This window comes from Protomyctophum bolini, assembly GCF_963924005.1.
Source record: "Protomyctophum bolini genome assembly, chromosome: 9".
Lineage (NCBI taxonomy): Eukaryota > Metazoa > Chordata > Actinopteri > Myctophiformes > Myctophidae > Protomyctophum > Protomyctophum bolini.
Genome location: NC_137870.1, coordinates 28773402 through 28792222, shown reverse-complemented (window position 1 = coordinate 28792222; position 18821 = coordinate 28773402). Strand labels below are relative to the sequence as shown.

Here is an 18821-nt window from a genome sequence, read left to right as displayed (position 1 = left end):
CGTCAATAATGAAACCAAGTAACCAAGTTCAGATTATAAAGGATATAATGCTAACTTGCAGAGAGGCTATTCCCATCTACTTCCTCTAGATATGTGACTGGCATAGTAATTCAGTAACACTGTATCAGTTGTGCCTCCCTAACAACAGAGAACCTCTCTAACAGACATACTCAGGGCAAACTAAATTAAACCGTGAATTTGTTTTGTGTTCATTTGATTCAAATTTGAGGACTATTCATGTGAAGGGACTGATTTTATTTAACTAGAAATAGGCACATCACATTGTTTTATATGGAATTATACAAAACTGCAATAATCAATGGATTATTGTATAAAACAGATTATGTTTCTTTTCTGGTGCTCTATAACAGTGATACTCAACCTCAGGCCCGCGGGCCACATCAGGCCCGCGGGACCATTATGACTGGCCCACCAATGAAAATCTAAAAAAAAGAAGAAAAGAAAATCTGGAAAATGAAATAAAAATAAATAAATCTGAATGAAGTTATCTTTAATTACATTATTATAAGTAATACTATTAGAGTTGTACTATTACTCGAACGAAAATAAAAGCTTGGGGGGGGGGGGGGAGATGCAATGCAAATGAAAGACATATACTGTGTATCCCTATTCCCTGACATAATTTTATAGCTAAACGGACAGAATTCTATTTTATTTGAATGATGAAACCCAGCTGCCATTAATAGTTGGAAATGGAAATTGCGGAAATTGTAATTGCGGAAATTGCGGAAATGGTGGAAATGGAAATTGCGGAAATTGCGGAAATGGTAATTGCGGAAATTGTGGCAATGGTGGAAATGGAAATTGCGGAAATTGCGGAAATGGAAATTGAGGAAATTGCGGAAATGGAAATTGCGGAAATTGTGGAAATGGTAATTGCGGTAATTGCGGAAATTGCTCTTCACTTATAGCTATCTATTTTCAGGTAGATTGTTTTATTTTACTCAGTCAGCCATATCACTACTCATTTTTTTTCATGAAAATACTACTCATAGACAGACAGACAGCTACTCATGGACAATTGGACAGGCAGGAAGGCAGACAGCTACTCATAGACAGACAGACAGCTACTCATAGACAATTGGGCAGGCAGGCAGACAGCTACTCATAGACAGACAGACAGCTACTCATGGACAATTGGACAGGCAGGAAGGCAGACAGCTACTCATAGACAGGCAGACAGACAGCTACTCATGGACAATTAGGCAGGCAGGCAGACAGCTACTCATAGACAGGCAGACAGACAGCTACTCATGGACAATTAGGCAGGCAGGCAGACAGCTACTCAGACAGGCAGACAGACAGCTACTCATGGACAATTGGACAGGCAGGCAGACAGACAGCTACTCATAGACAGGCAGGCAGACAGCTACTCATAGACAGGCAGACAGTAAGACAGCTACTCATTGACAGACAGACAAATAACTACTCATGGACAGACAGACAGACAGACAGACAGACAGACAGACAGGCAGGCAGGCAGGCAGGCAGGCAGGCAGGCAAAGAGCTACTCATGTTATGTTATTATGTTATTATAACAGCTACTCATGTTATGTGCAATCATTTGTGCAGTTATGGAAACAGCTCTTTGTGTTTATGCAAGAAAATGTAACACATTTATTTATTTACATATTGTGTGCATGCACATTGTACTTTGATAGATTTTGCGAAAATAAAGCAATTGAAAGAGAGAAGTTATCAAGTATTATTAATGTCGTAATTTTATCTACTGGCCCCTGGCCTCTTGCCATTTTTGTAATGTGGCCCACAGGTAAATCTATTTGAGTATCCCTGCTCTATAATAATAATAATTGTGTCCTCTTTTGTTTTGGGGGCGTTTGCTACAGTACAGCATGGTGGCTCCTACCCTTTACTGAAAAGCATGTTTTGAAAATTAATAATCCTGCACAAGGAAAACTGCAATGAAACAAGGAGCTCTCTATATTTATCCAAGCTCCTTGGTTGACTCTGCAAAGCATCCTTTAAAGACTAACATCCATAATAATAACACTTAGGGTAGGACCACTTTAGAGGTTTGGGTAGTGTAGTTACCTTGCCATGATGTAACTCCAAATGTGGACAAGAAATCAAAAATAATTGCTCCAGTGATTAGAAATTGATCATTCAAAATATGCTCATTGCTCCTCATTGACTTGCATTGAACGCTGAAACAGCTCTCAAAGTCACTCTTTTCGTACGTAAACACAAACAAAGTTGATTCAGACAATATAGACTCACTAGAGCATAACTGTTTTAAATCTCTTTTAAAAACATATTTCTATAGGAAAGGCTTTTTGTAAGACCCTCACAATTTGTTGATCTGCTACGTTTGATGCATCTGAGAACCCATCCTCTTTTCTTTTGAATAACAGTCTGTCTCGAGAGACTAGCTTTTGTGTGACACTGTACTAGTATGATCAAGTAGGATTAGGAGTATTTTTTATAGAGGGACAGACATTAGGCTGACAGGAAATGGGGAGAGAGATGGGGGGGGGGGTGACAGTGACATGCAGTAAAAGCAGTCAGGACCGGGAGTCGACTCCGCGGCACACTGTCAGACTGGATTACCAGCCAAGGTGCCTGGACCGCTGAGCCACGGGCCAGGCCGTAGTAGGGCATTAATTGACCAAAAACGTAAAATATGGAGATAAGAGGTTTCTGCCCTACTTCAACGATATAGTTTGCATCTCCCTTTACTCTCTGGGATGGGGTCATGCCTTGCAACCAGGGTGTAGACAGGCAGGGAAAGAGAGTAGGCCTATTCCTGGGTACTGATGGTATCAGATCACGCAACGTTGTGCAAGGTGAAGCTGACATTCCTGGGCCATGGATATAGAACATGATTGAGTGCACAAGGAAATAGGCCACATTAGTCCCTGATTAGAGCTTCTTTTGTCTCAAAATTTGTTTACACAGTCATTAGTATAGCCTATAAGGTTAAATATACACATTCTATTGATCATTAATAAAACCTCTTGGGACATTTTAACATTTTTCACAATAGTGTTGTCTCTGAGTAACTGGCTGAAGTTCGTTCAAATAAATCATCACAGGCCCCTTTTCCACCGGGGTTGAACCGGTTCCGTTCTTTTTTCCCACCTAACAAGTTCAGAGTGTTTCCACTGAAAATAAATTCGTTGTTTCAGAACTTGAACCAACCAGCCGGTTCTGTGAAAGCATCAAGGTTCCAAGAATGTAGAACAGAACCAGTTCTAAAACCAAAGTTCTTTAGGTAGAAAAGGGACCCCAGTGTGATGGTAACATACATTTCCCACTGAACTCTTATCAGGCTATGATCAGGAGACAAGTGAACCTCCCAGTTAAAAATCCTCATCATAACGATGGTACTACGTCTGTCATCTAAGCTTTACTATCCTGCTCCAAATGGTATGGACTATACGCCTATGGGCGACATCTTTTAGCCATGTTCCTCCAGGAATAGACCTGTCACAGATTTGTGCTAGCATTAATAATGGATGCTAAAAGATACTGCCAGTAACAGTTAGAAGGGAAAAACAACAACAAACATTTTAAAACATTTCCCTTGTGGGGCTTTATTCATGATAAATTAGCTGCAGTTAGAACAAACGGAACCCTACATCTTATGATCGCTTACTCCCCCCCAGTCGAAACGAAGTAGCCACGTGTGCTTTTTACATCATATTTTATGTAATCCTCCGGAATTTTTATTTGAATTCAGAATTTCTTTGCATTGCTTTTGCTTCGGCTGAATTAAAACACAGTGGAAGTAAAACCACTGCTTTATAGAATTTATTTATAAATATATATATATATATATATACACACGTGTATATATATATATACATATACATATATACATATATATATATATATATATATACATATACTCGTGTTTTGACTACCACTGTTGTGACTCTCATCACATTATATTATCATAAGCATAAATAACAATGTTTTTCTCTCTTCAAACCTGTTAAATTAACCAACTGAAAACAGTTATGGGTCATTTTCAGCACCACTGAATAGTACATTCTCTATATTGCATCAGAATATAAAAATATACAGATATAGTGTTTTCTTCATCATTTAAAACATTCTTTCCGTGTTGTTCAATGGCATGAAACGAGAGAGGAAGAAAAAGACCCCGTTCTAAGGACAAGGATTGTTGCCAATATTATCATCATCAGTATTACTGATTCTAATGGTTTCCGTGGTACCAGATTGTCCATTCATTCATTCACAGCACTTTAAAAACATCAGTAGCAGCCACACGGGGGGAAACAAATTAAATAACAGGCGAGTTAGAGGGCGTCCTCCAAATCATGTAACACGCACAGTGCCACCAGCCTCCCGACCACGTCAGCAGAGAGACAGAGGGAGATCAGGAGAGAGGGAGATAGACAGAGAAAGAAAGAGTGTCAATAGGGTAAACAGAGGAGTGTTGTAATGCAGTGGTGTGGAAGGGCCGACTGAGCTGGCTAGGTAGGCTGATAGTGTGTGAGCGTTGTGTAGCAAATAACGACAACCATTCCATATGCTCCTGCTGCTGTCATACTTCGTTAGTCCAGCACAGCAGGGGTTCAGGGGTGGAGGATGCACAATTCAAAAAAACTGTTATCCCAAAGTCCAAAATGGGTGTTGGAGTGATACATGTAAAAAAAAAAAAAAAAAAAAAATCCAAAGCAAAAACAAAAAGACAAAAATAACTTGAAACAAGTCTTTTAATTCATTTCAATGTCTCAGGCGAATGAGAAGATGAGAAGAAGGCGAAGGCGAGCAGTTGGGCGAGAGGTTTGCAGTGCATAGAGAGGGACTTTTGAGACGACGGTCCGTTGGATGGGATTATTGCCCGGGGGAGACTCATACATACAGTAAACAAACACACGCAACACACACGCACACACACAACACACACACATACACACACACACACTTCCTCTGCCCAGAGGGAGGCAGCGACTGCCTGGATAGGAAAATGGAGAGAGAGAGAGACGCGGTGGGGTTGGGTTGCTTGGTTTCCAGAGTGCTGGTCCTGCAGTATTAATTTCCTCAGTGTTTAGAAGGCTCGGAGACACAGCTCAAGGGTTTGTGGAAAGCTCAGTCTCCAATATGTGGAAGTTGTGTGTTTTACTATGTGGGTATGTCTGTGATATACATCCAGATGAGGCCCCTCTTCCACCCATCCATCCATCCATCCATCCATTCATCCATCTGACCGTCCCCCAAAGTGCTCACATCCGCGAGGAGGAGGCCAACTCATAGAACAACACATAGGCATCACTGCTGCGGACTTGGCTGGAGGACATTGGCGTAACTCTGCGGAGACAGAGAGATGGAGAGAAAGAGAGAGAGGTGTGTTGTTATAGACATGAGTGCAGTGTAGCACAGTGCTTCTCAAAGTATTTCATGTCACTCCACAAGAGGGTACTGGTGCTTTTAACATTTACACCGTTTGGCAACCATTTTTAACATGGATGAATGCTGCTGACATCAACAATCCTAATAACTCGTAATACTGACCCTACTGCAATTTGTTTTTACATTACATTATTATTTATCAACTTTTTGTGTATTTTTTATTTTCCTATCTATTGTTGCATACTCTACCCGTTTATATGCTTCACAGTGAAAATGTATATTTGTATGTACTTTTTTATTTTATTTTGTTAATGGTACGAGATACCAGGGTTAATTGTGGCTCTTTCGGAGCAGGAACTCTGAGGGGTGGGAGGGGTAAAATACTAGCTTTGTATGATATTTTCTCCATATGTGATTTGAAAATGTTAATAAAGAAACATTGATTTAAAAAAATGTCTCATGTCAAGGACCGCAGACTCTCATCTGAACTGAGATATTATAGTGTTTTCAGCGTGTTTTACGGGGCACTAGCCCCTCCAACGTCTGTTTTTGACTTGTGAAGTCTATGGACTTTTCATGTTTGCTTGACATAAGACATTTTTTTAATCTATACTCTGCATACTGTAGAAGTCAAGTAATATGAATCCCCAATTCAAGCAATGTATTGTGCAAGAAAATCCGTTACTGTAATGGTTCTCAGCCTTTTTTGGATCAGGGCCCACTTAAAAACCTCGAAAGAGTGGCCCACCCATCTGACCACTTAACTGGCTGCCGTGTTAAGTGGTCAGATGGGGGGGGGGGGGGGGGGCATTTGCAGAGCATTCAGAGCATTAATAATCAATCCATTGTGTTCCAGCTTGGATGAATGGCACTACGTTTTTATTTATTGGATTTGTTATCATCATAATGAAAACCAACGTGGTAGATGCTCAAACCTACCTGGAGTCATTGAAAGTGTACCATTCTCCTGAGGCAGGGTTGCGACAGTAGGCTGTATAGTGACCGCCCATGGTGGTGCCTGAGTGGTTGGACACTGCATATAGGTTGTACACTGCATTACCTGGGAGAGAGGACACAAACACAAATGCAATCAGCCGAAATCCAAACATGTATTAAGAAGTTTACACTTTATATTCGAGGGTTCAGCAGCATTTCACATTCTTCCTACATTTATAAAATAGTCGGAAGGAAGGAACTGCGAAATCAGTACTTACTGCTGTTTACAGAGGCAAACTCCCGCAGGTCAAGGTCTTTCATTGGGAAGTTGACAAAAGTGGACAGTTTGCTGGTTCTACGGGCCTCAGAGAACCGTTTCAGGTCTGTGTAGGGGGGCAAGTCAAGGAATACCACATGTCTGGGTACCACCTTCAACATTAATCTGTGGGCTGAAACTGAAAACTCTCAAAACCCTGAGGAATCTTATCTATCTTGTCGAAACGTTGGTTTCCTAAATTTTTGCATCGAGGCCATTGGCTCTGTGGCCTCCTCCTTGTTAAAGGCATAGTTCCGCACTCTGTTCCACATGCTCTCCTCAGTGGGTTGAGCAATTGGTCTCAACTTGCACACAGACGTCATTTCCTATTAGCATAATATGCATACTGTGAGGAAGCCCGTTTTTCACTTCCCCAAAATGTAAGCTGTTTAACCCTAGAACACTAAACACGGGTGATTTTCACCCGGACAATTATGTTTTTGTGATTTTCCTAATGTTGTCTGAGGTGGGTGTGTCTTTCAGTAGCTTCATGATGCTTAGTCATAGAAGGTAGGTTTGTTTCCTTGCCCACATCAATGTTTTTTTCTAAATGCAGGTTTTCGGGTTTATTTCATCCACATTTGTGATTTTTGTTTTTTTCCACTGGACCATTCTCACATGTCTCCGGAATGGGCGGACCAAAGTTCCCAGGTCCATTATTTCATTTAGGAAGATCTTTAAAATAATACCCACATTTTACACAGATTTTTCCCCCCATGATACCTATTTTAATTAGTTCTTATTCCTTTGGTGAAATTTTGTTAAAATATTAGTGAACCAATGTGTTGTACTTTAATATATTTTCATCATGGGCTGTGTTGTCATGTTTACGGTGTACCCAGGGCGACAGTGGCTCAGGAGGTAGAGTGCCGCTTGGGAACTGGAAGGTTACCAGTTCGATCCCAGGCTCCCCAAGAGTTAGTGTCGAAGTGTCCTTGAGCATGCTGCTGAATCCTTAATAGACCATATTCATGGTCATGCTGGCACTTTGCATTGAAAAAGCAGTGTGGCAACAGGTGGTCTATTGCTCCCGATGAGCAGGTTGGTGCCTTGCATGGTTTCCTATGAATGTGTGTATGATGAATAGGTGATGTAATATATGTAAAGCGCCTTAGTTAAATGCGCTATATAAATGCAACATTTACCCACAGGCTATGAGATTGGGATCAGCTCGGACAACGATAGCACATTAGCACAGGCTGTCCTGGCTCACAGCTACGACGTTTTTCATTTAGGAGCCATGTCCACACAGGCGGAGAGGCGCTTTGGATAGCATTTTCCATAGCACCCGCACTCATATTGACACATGCAATCATGTTCGCATGAACCATGTGTTATTACTTGGCTCACATACCGGTAGCTTAGCTGAAACAATGTAAACATGGACTTCTCTCATCAGGTAAATGACTGGGTTGTTATGCACAGCGTCAGAGCCTACTTAACTTTCTTTGTAGGATTCCAATTGACAATTGATAACAAGCCATCTACACACTGTGAGTTTGAACAACCTGAGTCAAATGTGTGCGTTCATTTCAAAGGAGCATATACAGATACAGAGAGAACGAGTGTAGAGTTTTGTTTGTCAGTGACTAGCCTCGGAGTCTGTACCAAATTATGCCATACAGGAAGCCAACTTCCTTGCATTTCGCTAACAGGGCAGAGGCGCGTTGCTCCACATTTAGTGACGTCATGTTCTCCGCTGTTTTCTACCAGGGAGGGGAGGAGGAATGGGATAAAGGGGGGTGGGGGTAGGCCCTCAGATCAATATGATCTACCACTTTTTTGTGCCGTCACCTGCCCCTCTAGACCAGAAATCACACAGGCTGGGCCAGGCTATGGGTCAGTGACTAAATGCGCACCTACAGTACAGTATGTATCCTTGACCAGTACTTCTCTTGCAAAGCTTCCCAATTGCCTCTGTGATATCCATGAGCTTGTTAGTGGTTAAACACCCAACATATTTCCACAGAAATGTCATGAAATTTAAAAAGCTGATGAAATGAAATATTCCTGCTACAGTAATATGTAATATTCCTGCTATATGCATTCATTAGACTTCAACTACCCATTGCAAGAGAAGGTATGGTGTGATAGGCTATGAAGAATGGGGAGAGTGCACACATCTACCTTCCAAATAGCCTGGGCCTATCAGGAACAGCCCATGATGATTCATTTTTGCAGAAAATAAATAGATGAATATTTCAGTGTTTTCTCGGGCTGTTGGCCAACTCCTGATGGGAATTTTCTATCTTATTTTTTGCAGCATGACTGCAGGTGGGTTACACCAGCTCATGTGGGCATGATGTGCACTACCAAATGGAGCACTGATTGAAGCACACAAACATATTCTTCCAGCAAGCCAGCAGACTAACTCAGTGTTAGTCTTTAAGCTTAGCAGCATCATCTCCAGTATATGCAGTCTGTTTCCCCAAAATAGGGCCATGTATAATAAGACTAATTGGTCATATCAGCTCCACTGCAATAATGTTAAAATGAAAGGATACGAAGCACTAATATCTTGGGGAATTTCTGTATTGTGAACTTCTTCGTGCATCTTCTCCTGGCTTTACACCTGTAGCATGTCTAGGGAACAGAAAGAAAATACATTTTAATTACTAATCACAAACTACTTTCTGAATTGGGCAACTCACCATATAAATCTATGCCCAAATAGACTCGATAAGATGTATTTGTGTTTGGGTAAGCCCGAGATCCGAAAATACCAGGGATCCCAACCGACCCGGAGCTGGATCCGGTTCCATCCACAAGAAGTGACTCCCGAGCCGGTTCGGAGCTGCTACCGTATGTCTCAGGGTTCGGAGCTGCTACCGTATGTCTCAGGGTTCGGAGCTGCTACCGTATGTCTCAGGGTTCGGGTAATCTCAAATTAAATGACGGTTCCACTAACACCCGAGTGGACCCGGTGATTGGCTGTCACAGCTATCAATCACACCAGCTCCCCCCCTTTCTTTCTCCTCCCGCCAGTGGGAGGCGTGTAAAAGTTACACAACAACAAAAGTTAGAATGGGTACGGTCCTCATATTAATAATAGCCTGTTTGGCTCCGGTTCCGACATCTGTGCTTTTTGGGCTCGGAGCTAGAATTCTAATAATAGCAGCGTGTCCATTTGCTTCTGGGTAAAAAAAGAATTCTGGTCTATTTGGGTACGGGTTGGTCAAATTGGACCGGTGAAGACCTAATTTGTATCAGAGTTGGAGTTAGAAGTATCATAAGATCTATTTGTAATTTGTATTCAGAAGCTTGAAAATGTTAAAACTCACCGGCTTCTCATCCCCATCAAGGACGTCCTCTTTGGTGAAGAGCCGCATGCAGTCCATCAAGCTGACCTCACCGTAGCCCTTCTGGGTGCAAACATAGATGCATTGACATTAGCATGCACACAAACATCCACACATCAGGGCGTACACCCAGCCACACAAACACAAGACACAAAAAAGCACAAACAAGAAAGAAACAAAGGAAGATAGCTCGTGTTATGACAAAATCAGAAATGAGTCATCTGAGAATTAAGACATATTTTTGTTGTGTCGTAATAAAGTCGAGTTCAAGTGGAAATACAACCAATACAACAATTATACAACACAGACTAAAAACAGGATGTGTACATAGGATCTGTCCATATTACAGTATATCTCATCCACCACCTGTGTGTGTGTGTGTGTGTGTGTGTGTGTGTGTGTGTGTGTGTGTGTGTGTGTGTGTGTGTGTGTGTGTGTGTGTGTGTGTGTGTGTGTGCTTGTGTGTGCGTGTGAGCGTGCGTGCATGTGAGCGTGCGTGCGTGTCCTAACCTTGGAGATAGGTAGAGAGAGATCCCAGAAGGGGTCAAAGACAGTGGAGCAGAAACCACAGTGACTGCAGGTCAGGGAGCTCTTCAGTTGGCCTACAAAAACATCTGGAGCAAAAAGGAAGGGGATCAAGGATGCTATTTTACACGCTGTTGAACAGAATGCAAGAAAGATATTCTATTAATACAACAAAGTTGTAACAAAGTGGGATCTAGATCTCAAGCGTAGTTCAATCCAAGGCAATTTTGTCCACACCAAAACCAAATCTCTCAAAGAGCACCTATGAGCTGATCCCTATTTTGATGATTAAATAACAATTTCACACACAACTGAGCCCAAATGATTCTTATCAGGATAATCTGATCAATATGCATGCTGCATTAATACGAACCCAGTTATGAAGGTATAAAGACAAGCTATCGGTGACTTGACACCAGGGGGGCAGTGAAGCCCATAGTGTCTGAAGCCAGTAGGAAATCCTGACTTCCTGAAAGTTCATATAATGGCCTGTTGTGGCGCTGTCATTGGGCCTAAAAACCCCCATAGCTCCATAGAGGTCCACGTATTTGGGCCCAACTTCACCTAGACTGTATTACCTTAATAAACATGCTCATGAATGCCCATAAATGCCCATAAAGTCGAGTATGTTGTGAGGGGCGTGGCTACCTTTACAGTCTATGATCGGGATCCACCTCCCGCTTGAGTCAAAATAAAAACCAACGAATAAGAAGGGGGGAAGTCCCGCCTCGTTGTCTGGGCCAGCCAATGGCCAGCTGGGCCCAAACGGATCTAGAAAGATGGCGATTTACAATTCAAGGACTGACAGGCTTCATCTTACGTCCATATCAGACCCGAAGAACGCTTTGTCCATATTTCTTTTACAGACACATATTGATGCCAGAGTAAGATGATTGAAACGGTAGATACGTGTGCTTTAGACATATCTGATCGCTGAGGTACTCACCAACTATCTTACTGTCCTCCCTCTCCAGGTATTTACCCCACATCTTCTTGCCTTTCTCCTCATCCCTGTCACACACACACACACACACACACACACACACACACACACACACACACACACACACACACACACACACACACACACACACACACACACACACACACACACACACACACACACACAAAGAGAAAGTTGTTTTTCATTGATACACACACACAAACAGAAAGAGAAAGTAGTTTTTCATTGATTCTGTTGATGATGGATGATGTGAAACAAATGCAATGAGCCATGGAAGTCATTTTTCACTATGAGTGCTGACACCTTGATGGTCCATATTAGCGAGTGAGTAATGGGTGTTAAATGGCTCTTGCAGCTTGACCTGGAAATATGGTTTTAAATGGACACTTGGACGTTTTCTTTTTTGCATTAAAGTGGAACACTTAAAAGTTGCAAGGAACTCCATTAATATGACTGATAAGCTGTAATAAAATGCAAGACTTGGGGCTGTTAAAATGACGTGGCACCTTGTGAGGAAATACTTCTAAGGTTGTAAAGCTAAGCAGGACAGCCTGAGTCAACACTTTATATCATGACAGTACAAACACATTTGCTGACCCTCAGCACTCACGTATGCCCGCACGCTCTCTCTCTCTCTCTCTCTCTCTCTCTGTCCTGCTACTTACGGCAGATGGTCAAAGTCCTCCACAGAGCCTCTTGGCCTGACACTGACCCTGTTGACCTCGTTGTGCAGCCCGTCCAGAAGGAAGCGTAGAAACTCCTGTGCGTCCTGCTGGCTACAAGAACACACACACACACACACACACACACACACACACACACACACACACACACACACACACACACACACACACACACACACACACACACACACATGCTGTGAGTCAGGACATCGTCAACCATTATAGGCTGGCTGTGAGTTATCGTTACAGCTCGTATTGCCGTGGCAACAGTTCTGTATGTTTGTGTTCCAAACAAATCCGCGAGTATTCTGTACTGTACTGTACTGGTCGTTGCTAGCTTTCTCAGAATTCGGGTGCTGAATGACAAATGACTAAAATGTGCACCAGGCAGGTAATACAGTGAAAAGCTTACTTGTATCCCACAAATCTGGGAGCGAATCTCTGGATCTGAGTTTTGAACTCGGAGGGGCTTACAGCCTCGCTGCTGGACGATGTCCACATGGTCTGAATCAATTTGGCAAATTCTGTAAACACACAAACAGGTTACATATATACCAATGGTTGTGAAAGTCAAATACATAAATTGGGGGTCCTTGACATGACATTTTTAGTGAGCCACTAATTATCAAGTAATTAAAGCGTCTTTGGGTATTAAGAAAAGTGCTATAAAAGTCCCCAGATATTATAAATCTTTAAAGTGTTTGAAAAACCTTGAATAATTTTGAATTACAGAAACATTTGAGAACAACATCGTTCTGCACAGCGAAAAAGAATGATGTGAAATGACACTGGTCTACATCTACAACACATAACATGTGATGTGACGTAAGAGCCGATCAGAACATATTATCCCCGTTTGTTCCACATGCTAAGTTGTTACAGATCCCAACGACCTGTAACAGACCCGGGTCATTTCCCTGCCCTCAGCGCAGCCCTGAATGACGACCACTTGTTTTGTCAACAGAACATGTGAATCAAAATGTGCCCGTTTGGTGCAGCGGGGAGACATGTGGGGTGCTCTTTTTCTCTTCTCACCTTCCATGAGGGCTGTGTTGGTACGGCTGTTGTTGTTAAGGTCTCTGCGGTGTGCGTTGTGCAGGCAGTAGTCTCGCAGGCCGTGTGTGTTGCTGAGACACTGCAGGATACTGTTCATGAAACACTGCAAGGACACACACACACACACACACACACACACACACACACACACACACACACACACACACACACACACACACACACACAGTACATAGAGTTCACAGAGTTTAATTGGGTCCCTTATGGTTAATGTGCTCATATTTCATATCAATGATATGACACTGTATGGGGTGATAAAGCTGTCTGTTCAAAAAACGATTAACTGGAGAGTGAGAGAACGTTGTTGTTTTGACTGACAACACACACAATGGGCAGTGGGCACGCACAACTCAACTGAACACTCTGTTACCGTCACACTACCGTCACCAGAGAGAATCTCTCTGGTCCATAGTTCAAAAGAACAGCCAGAGCCCTCTGATTAGGTTACTGTACTGTACACACACGGACAAACAGACACATGCACCATTTATTTTGGGAGTAGCCTCCCTGCCTGTTGCATGGCAAATACTCTCCCACTACACCCACACCACCTTTCAATTCCAAACAAATCTCAAACGCCAACCACACAGTAAGAAGAAGAGAAAAAAAAGTCTGATGCATCATTAAGACATGCAAAACGATTCTTGAAACAAAACAATAGCTTCTATGAAATATGAAGATATGGCCCACCACAGGACAATGGCTTTGGGAACATGATATGAATGAAACAAGAGCACCTTGAAGATTTTCTATTCCAGATAAAACAGCAGTAATAACAGCTGTAAATATGTCCCATGCATTTTAAATAGCAAAGCTACTGCTAGAGCCAGGACGTGAGGGTGAAAAGCCTTTTAGAAACATTCAAGGATCAACCCATAAGCTCCTCATCTGGGAAGGGCATTTGGAACATTCTGACTGAACGTTTCCCTTGAATCCATACAAACAATTGAAATGGTTGACATTATGTCAGGCAGCCTCTGTTTTTTTTTACTCAAGTTAGATGATATTGTGTGTAAATGGTGCATTTAGATAGCACTTTTATCCAAGGCGCAACATAGATTGTGCATTACTTTCACCCATTCACACACCGATGCCGGAGGAAACCATGCGAGGCACCAACCTACACATCAGGAGCAATTAGGGGTTCAGAGTCATGCTCAAGGATACTTCGACACTAACTCTAGGGGAGCCCGGGTTTGAACTAATCCGGTCACTCTACCCCTGAGCCACTGCCGGCCGTGTGTGTGTGTGTGTGTGTGTGTGTGTGTGTGTGTGTGTGTGTGTGTGTGTGTGTGTGTGTGTGTGTGTGCGTGCGTGCGTGCGTGTCATTGAGTGTGGTTGTGCACGTCCGATCTCCGATGCATACTTACAGTGTTTCCTAGGTTCCTTAACCCCACGAGTCCCTGGGCACTCTTTGAGTTCTGCAGAGAGACAAAGGAGAACTATTAACAAACAGGACACGTGGCCTTGATGTACCTGTTTGTGATTGTGTGTGTGATTGTGTGTGTGTGTGTGTGTGTGTGAGTGCACGCATGCATGCGTGCATGCACGTGTGTGTGTGTGTGTGTGTGTGCATGCATGTGTGTGTGTGTGTCTGTGTGTGTGTGCACGTATGTCACGTGTATGCATGCGTGTATTTGTGTGGCAATGACTGACAGACTGTGGCCTTTTCCTGATAAGCATTCTTTTCATTCCGCATAGAGTAATACTCTCTATGCGTAATGTGCTGTGTGTGGTCTATTTTTATACTCCCAGACTTAAATTAAACGATTAGGATTTTAATCTGCAGGCCTCATGCTCCTGTGTTAAACCCTCCTCAGTTACACAGAAGAACCACATCTGTCAATGAATTTTCAACACAATGAACAGAATTCCTAATACAAAAATATCAGGGCAAGAAAAGATCATGCACTAACCCAGTAGATCATTCATCAATCTTTATTCCGGATTCAATGGTCCACATAAAATACAATAGAAAACGATAGCCAAACAGCACCTAAAACACATACTGTACAAGCACTTACTTCAATGTTTCCAGTAACATGAGGAGTACATATAATGAGAATGTAAAACATATAGCGCTCAGCAGAATTGTACATCAATTCCTACAGTGAAATTTGATTACATAAGTTCAGCAGCTCTTATATAATGTAGTAGCTAAGTAGCAATATGAAGGGCTGATAGAGGGTTTATAAGGCATTAAGCACACTTCTGGCAGAGAGAACAATAATCCACCCCCCCACCCCCCCCATACAAATGGGGCACTATGCTAAGGTCTCTATGGCACTCTGTGATGCCAAAATTCACCACTTTCTTTTAAAGATATATTTTTTTGCTTTGTCTGCCTTTATTGATAGGATGAAAGTAATCTGACAGGAAATGGGGAGAGAGATGGAGGGGAAGACACGCGGCAAAAGCCGTCGGGATCGGGAGTCGAACCCGTGGGGTTGAGCTAACTGCCCAGGCCAAACTTCTCCACCTTTAATGACTTTATTTCCTATTTACCATACTTTGTTGACACTACAAACTACATACTAGGCTATACTTTACACCAAATCTCTTCAATCTGAAAATAGCCGAATGTTCTCCACAGGTTCGTGCAGTTCAATTATTTGTAATGCTCTATGAAAAGTGGAATCATGTCTGTGAAACTTTTCTCAGATGAAGACAACTGTACTCAGTACAGCCAGCCAGCCAGCCAGCCAGCCAGCCAGTCAGTCAGTCAGTCAGTCAGTCAGTCAGCCAGTCAAACTGTACTGTAGAGTCAGAGAACAGAAGCCTTAACACTGGGCAGGTTACTTGTAAGAATGACCGTGTTCGTGGCTGGAGAAACAGTACAGAGGCATTGGTAAAGGTTAACCAATGGTATGTTTATTCACAAAAGGAGCACTAGTACCAACTGACATAAATACAGGAAGCTCTCTACTCCCAGCACAGACTTCAGTTCACTGGCAAAATGGCAGCCTTTTATACCCAGCTGGAGATAATGAGAATGGACTATACCATTTACACAGGGGTGTCTTCAAATGAGAACATAGTTTAAATACATACATAAGCATACAATAATACATAATACATAAATAAATAACCTTAAACCATACACATGTTACAAGTTTCTGTGGACTACATGAACTATACAAGTTATATAATAAGTCCTTCACACTACAACATAAATAATCAATCACAACAGCACATCTTAACCCCCTGCTATCCTGACATGGTCCAGCCCAATCCTTACTGAAACACATCACAGGCAATTGTTAGGCATTCAATCAAACCAACAATAGAACTCCATATTATTGCACTTCCCAAACATATTGAATCTATAACCCACATTGCACTTGCCCCTCATGTTTGTTAATCACCAAGCATTTCCCAAGGTGGAACTCGTTGGCTGAGTGGCCATCTCAGCTAAACAGGAAACGGTATTCAACAATAAAATCATGACTGCAAAATACAACTGTGCGAGTTAATAAAGTGCCAATATGCTGTGCAGAATAAGTAACAGAGGACCACTCTGTTACATTACTAAACATCAGTTACTGTAAGTGAATCAGCTAGCAGTGGAACTGTTTATCTTCCATGCAGGCGCTCAAGACTTCAGCTAATGTGGCATAGCTAGCTATAGCACAACTTATGAGAGCGCCTTCACTTTCTGAGAAGTAATGCGATGAGAGCACAGTCATTATTATGATCCATTCAAGCTATGATCCTTTCATCTGTTCATTTACTCAGTTCACTGCACTTACACTGCATTGACATTTGACAGAGATGAAGGAGAGGAAGTGGATGCAAGTTAAATCGGAATATCTAAGCCTTGAGACCACCCAGACAGACATACTGTCTGGGTGTCATACTTTAGAGACACGCTGTGAAGAGTTTTGTACTCATTTGAAATAGTTAAACTTGCTGATCTACATCAAACTAGTACAGTATCAGCTATTTGAACTATTTTAAAATGTTTTTCAAAATAGTAAAACATGGCAAAAGAGTTTAGGGATATGGGGTAAGGTAGGGCGCAAGATAGGGCCCATATGTCTTCAAGTTCATGGTTCTGTCGGCTAAAAAAGAAACACAGTACAGTTCAGTGGCATGTGCTCAGTATAGGCTCACCACACCTTGGAAGGAAGTGACAATGTCAGTGACCCCCAGGTCAACACCTGATCACTGACCACAAGAGTGGTCTCCACTACACCACCCCAAAAGTGACTAGTCTGGTACAACAGTGACAAGAACAAGAAAGAACACAAGTGTTTCAACAGCTGACCAAATAGCATGCCTTCAGTAACACAGTGAAAAAGGCCTCCCACTGATAAGGTAACATATTTCCAACAAAGCTTTAATTATAGCCAGCCGATACAAATGATTTACCTGGTGAAGAAGAAACCGTGCTGGTCTGGTCTGGTCTGTACTGTACTGTACTGTACTGTACTGTACTGTACTGTACTGTACTGTACTGTACTGTACTGTACCCCCAGCTTATCCTGTTATGTGTACTAACTGAGAAAGCGCTTGGGAATGTTACAATTATAGAAATAAACTCAGCCATCTCCATCTGGCCTTCTAGCAATGTGTCCGTCTGCTGTCAGAACAACAGTGGGTGGATATTGGGCCCATTGGAGAGCGATATGAAACCGGGCGGCAATGCACCAGTGGATTAGGAACTTTGTTTCTTCGGGTGGTCCAGCCTGGGACTACTATACTTCAAAGCGCAACAGTATTGCGCACAGAGAACAGCTGATATACAAGATCACGTGACTGTTGTAGAGGTCTGCGTGCACGACACCATCGCGGGACGAAGCATAAATTATACTTGATGGGCTGCAGGTGCGCGTGCAGCCATGGACAAACAGATCGGCTGCCTGGATCATGAGTGCACCTCCCGTTCTTATGACAGCGACTGGAGGTGTGGTTTTGAGGACAACTGCTTTGAATTGCTATTATTGTTCACACACAACAGAAACCAATGGATTGTATATTTCAAGACACAATAACACAATAAAACACAATAAAAATCCTAATCATTCTTCCTCCATACTGGGAGAAAAACAGCATCTGAAAGTTTGATGGGGCATTTTTTACACGTGAGTGCAGTTATAACTTTTCCATTGCATCTTATGAGAGGTGGTGTTCTTGTGCTGCCGGCCTGCCACCATGCTGGTGCTTATCAGTGTGACGTCGTCTGTTAAGGCGTCTATAGACAAATGGATTAGAGTTGTCCCCATATCTTTTTTACAGACCGAGTACGAGTATAAGTACTTAATTTTTTGTACTCACAGATACGAGTACTTTTTTGTTTGTTTTTGTAACTACTTTACCCCCTACTTATTTTACCCCCTTTTTCTCCAATTAAATTTCATTGTCATGCCTTGTACTTAATGATACTGTAATGTTCAATTACCACAATAATAATTGCCTGAAACGATTATGAAAAAATATCAAATTCTAAAATGTTCCCTATTTTGCTTATTAGCAATAAAACATCTTGTTCCAACTAGTGTCAATTGAATGTTTTGGTACTCGGGTCAGAGTATCAGGGCCGGTTCCGAGTACGAGTACTTGAGGGTGGAATGGGCCTGAGTAACCGATAGCAGTATTGGTATCGGGACAACTCTAAAAGAGAGAGAACACAACGGAGACAGCGCACACAAACGGCCGCCAAG

General features: G+C 42.3%; 1 protein-coding gene across 5 annotated transcripts in view; it reads right to left on the bottom strand.

The window, feature by feature from the left end:
- Positions 1–3549: 3549 nt before the first annotated feature.
- usp2a (ubiquitin specific peptidase 2a) overlaps positions 3550–18821 on the bottom strand; it is a 51542-nt gene continuing 36270 nt past the window's right edge. For 3 of the 5 annotated variants that reach the window (XM_080771928.1, XM_080771927.1, XM_080771930.1), the window contains 11 exons: positions 14529–14579; positions 13120–13243; positions 12497–12608; positions 12067–12177; positions 11384–11448; positions 10423–10526; positions 9895–9975; positions 9118–9196; positions 6576–6680; positions 6301–6421; positions 3550–5319 (listed from right to left, as the gene is read on the bottom strand). In XM_080771928.1, the coding sequence (XP_080628054.1) occupies positions 5235–5319; positions 6301–6421; positions 6576–6680; positions 9118–9196; positions 9895–9975; positions 10423–10526; positions 11384–11448; positions 12067–12177; positions 12497–12608; positions 13120–13243; positions 14529–14579 (1038 nt within the window). In that variant the 3' untranslated portion in view covers positions 3550–5234. The remainder of the gene's footprint in view (positions 5320–6300; positions 6422–6575; positions 6681–9117; positions 9197–9894; positions 9976–10422; positions 10527–11383; positions 11449–12066; positions 12178–12496; positions 12609–13119; positions 13244–14528; positions 14580–18821) is intronic. The other 2 variants (XM_080771929.1, XM_080771931.1) reach the window with 1 other exon arrangement.